The following is a 12,271-nucleotide window of genomic DNA, read 5'->3' on the forward strand; positions in this document are numbered from 1 at the left end:
ATCATTGGGGCTGTACCCTTGAAGGGCATAATAGAACCCCCCCCACACACACACACACATACCCCAAGTCCTTGGCTTTCTAGCAAGGAAGTGAGTGGCTTTGAATCTGCCATGTTCTTGCCATGAAGTTCTGTGGCAGCACAGGCCCAAGTAAAAGTCTAAGCTGCCATGGGCTGAAATTTCCCATGAGCCAGGACAGATTCATTATTTTCTCAGGTATTCTGTCAGTGATGGAAAGCTAGCGCACACCTTTAGACTTTAGTTGGGATCCACTTTTCTCCTGGCTGGGTTTTGTCTCGCTTTGATCCAATCATTCTTACTGTGTCAGTAGAATATAACTTTCTTTTTAAGTTTATAGGCACTCACAGTTAGGAGAATGCCTTGAATCTCAGATAAGATTTGGACTTTGGACTTTTAAACAATGTTGGAACTACTAAATACCATAGCACTTTTGAAGTTGTACTGAATTCATTTTTCAGTGAGATGGCGATGAGCCTATGGGGACACGAGTGGAAAGTCATGGCTTAAAAGTGATGTCAAGTTTACAAGGGGTGGAATTGTAATGGTCCACTTCATCGTCAATCTAATGAGATATTTCAATCTCTTCAAATTTGACAAAAATCTCTGAGCATGTCTGTGAAGGAGTATCTAGATCAATCAAGATCGGAAGATCCACCCTACATGAGTTGTACCTTTCTGTGGGGTGGGAGTCGTGGAATGAATACTTTCCAACTGTGGACGCAAGGTAACTGGCCTCCACCTGCTTCTGCCACCAGTCCTGACCATAACCCAAAATAAATAATTCCTTAAGATGCTTTTATCTTTTTTTTTCCAGTTTCTTTTTTTTTCCCAGTATCAGAACTTTATTGGGGGGGGGGGGAACCAGGCCTGGGGAAGAAGCAGGGGGGGGGGGGAAGGGAGAGAGGGAGAGAGAGAGAGAGAGAGAGAGAGAGAGAGAGAGAGCGAGCGCAGAGAAGACATAAATCTTTTTTTGTTTTTGTTTTTTTTTTTCCGAGACAGGCTTTCTCTGTGTAGCTTTGCGCCTTTCCTGGAACTCACACTGTAGCCCAGGCTGGCCTCGAACTCACAAAGATCCGCCTGTCTCTGCCTCCCCGGTGCTGGGATTAAAGGGTGCACCACCACCGCCCAGCTAAGATGCTTTTTTCAACTATTTTGTCACGGCAAGGAAACAAGTAATGAATACACATAGTACAAAACTGGAAACTGGTGTGTACATTTCAAGATGAGAAGATAAGGCAGAATCTGTGGAGGTTCCATAAGAAACCGAAAGAAAATTAACAGAAAACTATATACCAAACAGTACTTTAAATATGAGAGATACTTTAGTATTTCTGAATTTTCTACATATTATGGCAAATTATTCAATCTGGTAGAAACCCATGGCCTTAGTCTGAAAACTTTTACCAAAAGTCTGCTCTAGGAAAAATAATCCCAATCCTTTTAAACAAACGGGAGCACAGCCTCTCAGCATCGCTGCAAAACCCCAAAGACTCTTCTTCAAAGTCTTCCATCTCTAACGTTCTTTTTTACTTTTTACTTCACTTAACAGTTCTGCTTTATCCTCTATCCTTGACCTCACAAAGAAGTTCCCCAGAGAACTAAAACACCTTGTGATTAACAGCATATTCTCCCACATCCGGAGTTCAAATACTGCCTCTGCCACATTATGGTCTTACAGTGAACCTCTCTGTGCTTCAGTTTCATTGTAAAATGAGTTAATAATATCTTTGCATAGTGAGAGGAGCTGAGATTACACACAAAAATTTATTAGAGTAGTGCACAACACCTGGAACCTAGCAACTGCTGCTATCAGCTCTCAGTGAAAGGCTGAGAAGAAATATGTCACCCCCTAAAACCTTGATCTCTGAGCATCCTTTGTCTCTATATAAACCCTAAACTCACTTCTTGGTCTTGACGGCTAGGTGTACACTTCAAAGTAAGGGTTCTACTTAATTGGGGGGGGGGGCGCTGGAGAGATGACTCAGAGGTTAACACTCGCTGCTCCTCCAGAGGACCCTTTGGTTCCAAGCACTCAAACCAGGAGGATCATGACTTTATGTACTCCAGCTTCAATGGTTTTGACACATCTTATCGCATCTCCAATCACATACCCACACGAAGATACCTACATATAATTAACAATAGATTTGGTGGTCAGGAAAACTCTGTGAAAAGGTAGCTCTAACTTAAACAAGCTGACAAGAGAGATAAGATCCACATCAGTGTTCTCAGTGTGGTCCTTAACTACAAAGCAGTAGAACCATCTAGGAACTTGTTAGGAATGTAAATTATAGGGCTGTATCCCAGATGTCCTGATTCAGACACTCTGGGCCAGCAGCCAGGACTTTCACCAAGTCCTTGGGTGACTCTGCAGGACCACTAAGATTGTATCAGGGAAGGGAACTGTCAGACTCCTCGCCTTAGGACATTTGCACATGCTGCTTCCTTGGCTATTTCCTCAAAGAGGAAATCTTCTCACTAACTGCCCCGACTTTCTAGTAGCTAGGGAGTTAAATTAAGCTCAACAAGGGCGAAGAATTTTGCCAAATACATGGTAGCACACTCATGTGTGATCCCAACATTTGGGAAGTGAAAGGATCAAAAGGTTCAAGGTCATTCTCAGCTACATAGCCAGATTGAATCTAGCCTGAGCTAAGTAACCCTCCATCTCAAATTAAACACACAAACAAAAACCCCCGCAAAACTTTCATTTTGTTCCTTAAGAGAGGGTTTCCCTATGTAGCTCTGGAACTTAGTAGGCTCCTCCTAAGCATGCTAGAATTATAACTATGACTGGATAAGAACAAAGATTTTTTTCACCTGAATTAACTGCTACTGAATCTTTAAGGTCTACAAGAGTTATACAGCATTTACTGACAAAAGTGAATCAGCATATGTTTATGCAATGTATGCAGAGTTCAAAACAGCTGGTGGGCTAGGGAGGTGCCTCAGCTGGAAAAGTACTTGGTATTCAAGCATGAGAAGCTGAATTTGGATTCCCAGCATCCACAAAAAAAGGCAAGCATGGTGGCATGCATCTGATACCTCAGCACTGTAGGAGGCAGATCCCAAGATTCACTGGCCAGTCAGAGAGTTGAACTATGAGCTCCAGGTTCAGCGATAGGCCCTGTCTCAAAATCTATGGTAGAGAGTGATAGAGGAAGACATCATTTACCCCTGGCCTCTGTGCATGCACACACGCACATCTGAATGCACAATGACATGAACACAAACATTCTTTATAACACACACACAAAACAAAAAAACAAAACAAAACAAAAAACCTCATGTTGAATACCGACATACTTATGAACAATTTGTCACTTAAAAAAACAATGATGGTTGGGCAGTAGTGGCACACACCTTTAACCCCAGCACTCCTGAGGAAGAGGTAGGTGTATCTCTGTGAGTTCGAGGCAAGCCTGGAACAGAAAGAGTTCCAGGGCAGCCAGAGCTGTTACATGGAGAAACCCTGTCTTGGAGGGGGTGCGGGGGAGAATGGTGGTGTGGCTGGAAAGATGGTTCAGTATTAAAAACACAGGCTGCTCTTCCAGATAACGCCGGTTCAATTCTCCGTAACTCCAGTTCTGGGGGGATGCACTCTTTGGCTTCCACAAGCAGTACATACATATGGTACACAGACATACATCCAGGCAAAACACCCATACACATTAAAAATAAATATACCTTTAGAAAAATAAAAGGGACACATGCCTTTAATCCCAGCAATTGAAAGGCAGAGGCAGGTGGATCTCTGTGAACGTGTAACCAAGGTGAGTTGGTTTACGTAGAGAATTCCAGGCTAACCAGCCTATATATTAAAGACCCTATCTCAAAAAACAGGGTTGGAGTCAGTGCACGAGTATTACCAAAACACAGCATGAAATTCTCAAATTAATAAAAACATTAAGTGTAGTAAACATTCTTTGAAAAAATAAATAAATAAATTCTTTGATTACTGTACCATTTTTCTTCTAGTTACCACCTTAAAAATGTACCTGTCTTTTACCCTTTAATATGTATGCTGCCAACCCCTCCTGGTGATGTCATCTTTTGTCTCTTCATTCATTGGACCTTCCTTTTTTCTTCTAATTTTTATTGTGGAAGAGGCAAATGTACCATGGGGCACACATGGTGGTCAGAGGACAACTTAATGGGGTCAGTTTTTCCTACCACCCACCTTTACAGAGTTTCTGGGAATGGAACTCAGGTGCCCAGCTTACAAGTGAGCACCTTTACAGACTGAGCCAGCTCACTGAGCCATTCTTTCCATTCCAGGGTCATAATAAATCTCTACCACCTCCCTCTTGTCTGATGTGTGGTACACTGCCTCTCATCTCAAAACCTGTTTCCTCAAAAAAAAAAGCTGGGCAGTGGTGGTGTACGCCTTTAATCCCAGCCCTCAGGAGGCAGAGGCAGGCTGACCTCTGTGAATTCCAGGCCAGCCTGGTCTACAGAGTGAGTTCCAGGAAAGGTTCCAAAGCTACACAGAGAAACCCTATCTCAAAAAACAAAAAACAAAACAAAAAAGCCTGTTTCCTACTTCTGCCAATTCTAATCAATTCTATAATTAACTGCCAATTTAATCTTCTTAAACCAACTCATGGGAGTTAGAGAGATGATGACTCAGTGGTTAAGAACACTTGCTGTTCTTCCAGAAGATCCATGTTCAATTCCCAGCACCCACATAGCAGCTCACAGTCATCTCTGACGCCAATTCCAGGGGATCCAACACCCTTTTCAGGTCTCTGAGGGTACCGGGTATGTAAGCAAACACACATACTAAAGTTATTAGGGCAGTGCTTTGACACTTGTCATTTAGTACATGCTACAGTTTTCAGCTAAGGACTGAGAATAAATACTTCACTCACTAAAATCTTTTATCTCTGAAATTGCTTTATTGTCTCTATACAAACTCCTCTCTGGTCTTGCCATCTAAGAACAAATAGTTCAAAATAAATGAAAGTGTGGGAGAAGAAAGAAAGAAAGAAGGAAAGAAAGAAGAGTTCACTGTTGAGCACTCACACAAGTGGCATACATTTATAGAGACATACACATAAATAAAAGTAAACCTTTAAAAAAAAATCAAAAAACAAGCCGGGCGGTGGTGGCGCACGCCTTTAATCCCAGCACTCGGGAGGCAGAGGCAGGCGGATCTTTGTGAGTTCGAGGCCAGCCTGGGCTACCAAGTGAGTCCCAGGAAAGGCGCAAAGCTACACAGAGAAACCCTGTCTCGAAAAACAAAACAAAACAAAACAAAACAAACAAACAAAAAAAATCAAAAAACAAAAGCCAATTCATTCAAAATATCATCCTTCTATAAAATCCTTTAAGTTTCCCAATCTTTACAAAGACTAAACTCTAAAGCCCCCTAAAATATAGTACTCTCTGTGGTAGTATAACTCTGGTGAGCCCCCACAATGAAACATACCTTTGTACAGTCTCCCTCCCACAATGACCGTACTTAACCGGAGACTTCACAGACTGACAGACTGTGACAGAAGTTATGCCATTCCAGTTCAAAGACCAGCCCCAAATTAGCAGAGCAGAGTCCAAGTCCTTCCTCGTGGGCACTTGTTCTTGGAAGTTCCTCCTTTGTGCTAATCCCTGTCTATTAGGCAACACTAACAATGCAAGTCAGTTTGTGTGCAATCTAATTGACAAATGCTTTGCGATCATCTTAAATAGGAAGAATTTTGACTGTAAGATCCCCCAGCCATATTTATACCTCTCCTCAAAAGAAACAAACTGTGTGCCTGGTAGCAGTTATTATTCCATTTGCTGAATGTTTACTAGCATTTCAGAATGCAGCAGTGCTAGTAATACATGTTGTTGTGTGCACTGTTCTATACGCTGACATAGTTCTAGATGCTTTTCTGAGTTATACAAACTGGTTAGCTTATGCTGTCAATTACTACATGAATCCTATTCTCATGAAATGTGTATTCTAGTAGTAGGGTGAGGGAAAGAGTAGCAACACTACCAAGTTACAGGAAAATCAGTAGAATTAGTTCAAAGATGATAACGTGAAGGGGAAACTGTATTCTGATGAGAACTACTAACCAGTTCTGTGTCCTTCCATCAGGGCAGTCAGGAAAACATCTGGGAACGAGCTCAATCGCCCAGAAACAGCAAAGCAAAGACAACTCCAGGTGAAAAGAACAGCCAGCACAGAAGCCATAATTTCAGCAGTTTCAGGAGAAAAAGCCAACCTGACTGCAGAGATAGTGGAATGTGAGAAACATGTAAGACTTCAGAATTAGCTGAGGCTAAAACAGAGGGCCTCATAGGCCAAGGGTCTGACTCTTCCGTTTGACTCTGAGTAACACTGGAAGTTTTTAATCAAGACAATTTATCACCTGATTTGAGTTGTAAAAAGTTAATTCTGTCCATCTACACTAATAAATGTGGTATGGAGCTGAAGAGAAGCCTCAGGGTTTATAAGCACTGGCTGCTCTTGTAGAAGACCTGGGTTTGATTCCCAGTACCCATAAGGTGGCTCACAACCATGTGTATCTCCAGTTCTAAGGGATCCTAGCCCTCCTCCGACCTGTAAGAACATGGCATGCATGTGGTGCACAGACAGTACATGCAGGCAAAACACTCATACACACCAAACAAATAATTAAAACAAAATTTAGAGAACCTAAAGTAGAGGCAAAGAAAGCAACAGGAAAAATACAACAGTTTCTGTGGGGATTACGGTAAAACAGTAGCAGCATTTACTAAGATGGGAAAGATAATCACTTTTTAGAATTACTATATCTGAAACACCTATTCAATATCTACATGAAGATGTCAGGCACCAGATGCAAAAATAGAGATATAAATTCAAATGTCATCTCATTCGTATCAAGCTGAGCTAGAGTGAGTGGAGAGAGAAAAAAAGGGTAGAACTCTAAGCCCCGGCTCGCACCAGCATTTAGAAGCCAAGCAGAGAAGTGACAAGTATATGAATTATTCTGTTACCCTTATAGATCACAAGCTATTTAAGAGTCAGGATAGTGTCTTTCCTATCTCTGCAGTACCCCGTAGAATTTAGTCTAGTATCATGAACTCAGATACTTGGTACATTTTAATGAGTGAATAAATGCATGTCATTAGATTTCTTGAGCTTTCACTAGAGAAATACATTTGATGATAAAGGCTACATTACCTCACATCTATCAGGTATTCAAATATCAATTTAATAAACGAAAGAAAAAACATATATGCCATGGCAGACATACTTTAGTATTCATTCCAGAGAAAACAGCACGGAAATAATCAATAAACATCCAAACCCTCCATCTTGGCCCCTGCTCCAGGGTGGAGGGGGAATGAGATGCACCTATACTGCTCACTTCAACTCCCACCTCACCCCACACAAAGTCATGCATCACCATACCTGGTTTTTATGTGGTGTTAGGGACCGAACCCAAGCCTACAGCATGCTAGACAAGCAAACTACTCACTGAACTACACCCCCAGCCTGAGTGAGTCTTAAGGTTTCTCCGTGTAGCCCTGGTTGTCCTGGAACTTGTTCTGTAGACCAGGCTGGCCTCAAACTCAAGAGATCCACCTGCCTCTGCCTCCTGAGTGCTGGGACTAAAGTTTTAAAGCTAGAGGGCCCTTCAAGCTTTCAAAAGCTCTTATAAAGATCACAATTTATAAGTAAAGACAATCCCAAATCAGCAAAAAATTATTTCAACAACACTTCTGCTATTAGAGTTCAAAAACTATAAACTCATGGAAACAGTACTGTTGCTATAGGTGTCATTTGTTTCATAAGCAATTGATTTGTACTAGTAACTGTTCTAAGCCACACATAATTTGTTTTACACAAAAATCCTTTGCAACAGGTTTTTCTAAAATACAGTTTTATGTGCATGAGTGTTTTACCTGCATGTGTATATATGTGCATCACGTGGATGCATGGTGCCCCCAGAGAGCATCAAAATCTCCTGGAACTGGAATTACAGAACTACGGGCTGCCATGTGGGTGGTGGTGGGAACTGAGTCAAACCTGGGTCCTCTGCAAGAGCAGCAAACGCCCTTAAGTGCTGAGCCGTCTCTGCAGCCCTAGAGTATGTATTCTCTCTACTTTCCTTTGTGGATGAGGAAACTAAGGCCCAAACACAGTAAGCAACACATCTGGGCACTGTGAGTCCTGAACTTCTGTTTAGCCATATCCTGCAGTGCTGCATGCTAAGTCTAATGGCACCATTCAGTCACATGACAGTTAAACAAACAAGTGTTCATGGTTTGGCCTAGAAACAAGACCACTATCCTACTTTAGTGTCCTTTTTGCTCCGGAGTCAACCTTTTTCTTTCAACCGCACTGCATTTTCCTGGTTCGCCCTCATCATCTCCGGCCCACAGCCAGAGATGTTCCTTGTTCTTGACTAGTTTTTAATTCCTCTTCTAACTAATCCCTCATGTTTACTCAAAGCTTGGGACTGATGTGTTTTTAAATGCCATCTCAAAGGGGAAGACCTTTTTTGTTTTCGGTTCAAACCTCCTTTGAGCACCTAGTCACACACTCCACTATCTCTCTGACCTTTTACTTGAATATGTAAAGGTCATTTAACGATGAGCTCATGTTTTTACAACCATCTCACCTCTATTTCTCCTTACGGATTCATGTTTGTCCACACCTCTAGTCATCTAGTTACTCAATTCAGAAACCTGGGAGTTGTGTGTGTTGTCACCAAGCCTTACTGCCTTTTGTGGGGCTGAGACACTGTAACTGGGCTGGCCTTGAACTCAAAGCAATCCTCCTCTCTACTGGGATTATAGGTGTCAGTTTCCATGCTTGTCTAGCCTTGCTGCTGTTAAACATATCTTCACTTCTCTTTGTCTCCCTCTGTGCTGATCCAAGCTCCTATTATCTTTCACCTATATGGTCTATAAAGCTCCCTAATTTAAAGGCACCTTAGCCTTTTTCTTACTCCCTTCAATTTATTCTCTCTTAAAAGTATCCATATTGACCACTGAAAAGACAAAAGCAAACAACCCCCTAAAAGGTAATGATGATGGGTAGAAGGTATGCTCATTTGGTTTCTAAAACTGAGGAGCACAAACAAGTGGAAATGTACAAGATCAGTCCCTACTGCCAAACTACACAAGTAATTACCAAGTGCTATTTTAGAAACATTTAGAGTCTAAAATCCTCTCCATAAATCCTTTTTAAACAAAAACAAAAACAAAAAACCTGGAGTTTCAGTGAGCAGTGGTAGTGCAAGCCTTTAATTCCAGCACTCCGGAGGCAGAGGCAGGCGGATCTCTGGAGTTCGAGGTCAGATTGGTCTACATAGTGAGTTACAGGACAACCTTGTTTCAAAAAACCAAAAAAACAACCCCAACCAAAAAATAGTAATAATAAAATTTAAAAAAAAAATCTAATGGAGCTGCTGCATCAAAAAAAATACTGTTTCAAACTCACGATTTACCAGGCACCTTCCTACTGAGTGATGAAAATGCATTTTAGGAGCAAGCAAAGACATTAAATCCATGTCAGTAACAAGTGAATGCCATTACCATCTGTCAGTTTCTGAATAAGTTACAGGAAATAAGGTGGCAGACAAGCTAATTCTTTATGGATAAATATCCATATTACATCATCACAGCTAGTGTTCATTTGCACCTTCAGAAGAAACTGCCACAAAAGGGAAACAAAAACATTCAAGTGATACATGAATTATGAAACAGCTTTTTAAAATGTTGTAAAAATATGACTAAGCTCCCAAATGCCTGATATTTTAAGGAATCTCAAGGCACATTCCAGATATACAGTATTTCTGATGTAACTGAAATCAAAGAAGACATTTGCCTGATTTGAAGAAAAGTAAAGAACAATTAAGAAGTGTGAGCAGCCCTGTACAGATGGCCTGATCCTAACACAACATGTTAACAAAGCAGGTTTTGTGGGGGAGGGGGAAAGCCTGCATTTTCTATGCTATAATTTAGCTGACCACACCCCTCCAAAAATGTTTTAAAGCAATGGCAGGGGGTTTGCATTTAAGTACTACTAACATCTAAAAAATAATAACAAAAATCTTTTAAACTTGTTTTCAAACAGGCTTGGGGAGTCATTCTGTGTTACTTTGATAACATTTGGAAAATATGACCAGCCAGTTTTTGTTTCTTGCCTCGGAGGTATTCTGCTCAAAGAAATAGCAGACAATAACTAGTCAGCATTTCAGTGTTATCTGCTCAATACAACATTTTTTTAACTTGAGATAAGAAATGCTAAACATTACCTATCATTTCTGTTCACTGAAGAGAAAGTTAATTTCTAAATTATCATAGAAATGAAAATGCTCTCTGTAAAATGATAGTAAAACTACCACCAAAAATAATCAAGGAAGGTCCAAATACCCTTCCTAAAATTCTTCAAAAGGGCATAACTTACATATAACACAAAACTATAGTTATTTCTACAAGACCTCAGCATATCATCAGTTAGCTCGAAACTGGAAAATCACTTTCTTTAAAAATCCTAGCTCTTTTAAACAAAAGGGCCAAGGTTTTCTGAGGTTTATTATTACCCTTTTGTTGGAGCATTATTTTTTCATTCTTTCAGAATAACTCCAAGGTACAATCTAAGACAAAGACCAGCTACTCTTTACATATCTATTCTAAATCATGAAAGCGGCACTTTCATAAAAACAAAGATAATTAGAATACTGTAATGTGTAAAGTGAAATAAAAAGTTCACTCGTGTCATTGTTAAAATGATTTAGAAACCTGGTGAGATCATATAGGCAACGAAGCTTCCTGTTGGTAGCTGAGGATGAAGTCATTAACAAGCCAGGATTCCCCAGTTCTTGGACCAGAAGCGGCACCTACCAGATTCAGTATTGTTCAGGGGAGGTGGCTTTAAAAATACCCGGCTCCCAAAACCTCCAAACCAGACCACGCCTTCCAGTTATCATTCGAATGGGACCGTTTCAAAGTGTGGTACTACTACCCATTTCCCGCGAGCTTAAATATCAAACAGGAGTCCACATTTTGGGGTCCTTTGGCCATGCTGGAGCAGAGATGAACTCTTGAATGCCCGCGCTACAGAATGAAGCCGAGACGGAGAAACATGTTTTGGGTCTTCGACCTTCTGAGCCTTCTTTGCCCACCAACCCTCAACGCTTCCCAACACTCAAGTCACCCCCAGGAACAGACAGCAAAAAGGGATTCTTGACTTCCTGCCGTTGTTAAAAGGAGAGGAAACCCAGGAGCAACTTTGAACGCGTGGAACTGAGCCACCACTGCAAACATATGTCACGCAGCCCCTGCTCAGCGTCTGCGTCCCGCCCTGGGGGTTCCCTTGCAGCCCACCTTCCCAGGTCCCTCGGTGTCAGCAACACGGTGCCGCGCCTCGTCCCCCCACCCCCGCCACCGCCCCCACCTTTACACTGCCGAGGCCCCCAGCACCACATTGTCGGCCACCCAGGTTCCAATACAATGGAATGTCACTGCCCGGGGCTCTGAGGCGCCCCGCTAGGCCTCCCCCCGGAGTCAGGACCGGTTCCCCAGATACCGAGTTCAGTCTGGAACCTAAACTTCGCCAAAAGTGGGAGTCCAGCACCGAGAGGTGACTGCGCCCCTCCACTCCCACCCAACCTTCCCTTCAGCCTCCCGCCCCGACCCACCCCAGGCGTGAATCCTGCCCCATGGGCGCCCCCACCCAGCCGGGACCACCCGCCCGGAGTTGTCCACCCGCTTCCCTGAAAGCGATGCATGGCGTCCCGAAGGTCCCCCCACCCGGCCCGGGCCCCGAGAGGGGCGGCACAGGCCCCGGCGCATCCGCGGCCTTTCCTGGCCCAGTGAGACCCCGAGCCCACCCCTCTCTACCTGGCCTTGAGGCTGGGGCTGCTACCGCTGCAGCTGGGGCTGGAGGCGGCGGTCGGGACTCGGGCTTCGTAGGCCCAGGCGGGGGCGGCGGGCTGCGTGGCGGCGCTGGCGGGGGGCGCGGGAGGCTCGGCGAAGCCCGCCGGCGCGTAGTGCGCGTCCATGGCGGGGTCTGAGGCGGCGGGGGCGGGCGGGAGGCGCGGGGAGGAAGAGGCGGCGGCGGCGGCGGCGGCGGCGGGAGCGGCCCCTCACATGGCGCGGCCGGGGAGGCGGGGGGGCGGGGGCGGCTGGCCGGAGGAACCGGGCTGCGGCTGGCGGGCCTCGGCTCGGACGTCAGGCGAACGGCGGCGCCTGCGGCCGGGACTCGCGGCGGCCAGGGCGCCCGCTGCCCAGGCGCCCCATGTTGTTGGATTTCCCAGGATGC

General features: G+C 43.8%; 1 protein-coding gene across 1 annotated transcript in view; it reads right to left on the reverse strand.

Annotated features, from left to right (window-relative positions):
- The window catches only part of Qser1 (glutamine and serine rich 1), a 66,339-nt gene extending 54,312 nt beyond the window's left edge, over positions 1-12,027 (reverse strand). Inside the window, exon 1 of the mRNA XM_059261042.1 lies at positions 11,851-12,027. Coding sequence (XP_059117025.1) covers positions 11,851-12,011 — 161 coding nt within the window. The 5' untranslated portion in view covers positions 12,012-12,027. The remainder of the gene's footprint in view (positions 1-11,850) is intronic.
- Positions 12,028-12,271: the final 244 nt, after the last annotated feature.

The sequence above is a fragment of the Peromyscus eremicus genome, chromosome 4 (assembly GCF_949786415.1).
Source record: "Peromyscus eremicus chromosome 4, PerEre_H2_v1, whole genome shotgun sequence".
NCBI classification, from domain to species: domain Eukaryota; kingdom Metazoa; phylum Chordata; class Mammalia; order Rodentia; family Cricetidae; genus Peromyscus; species Peromyscus eremicus.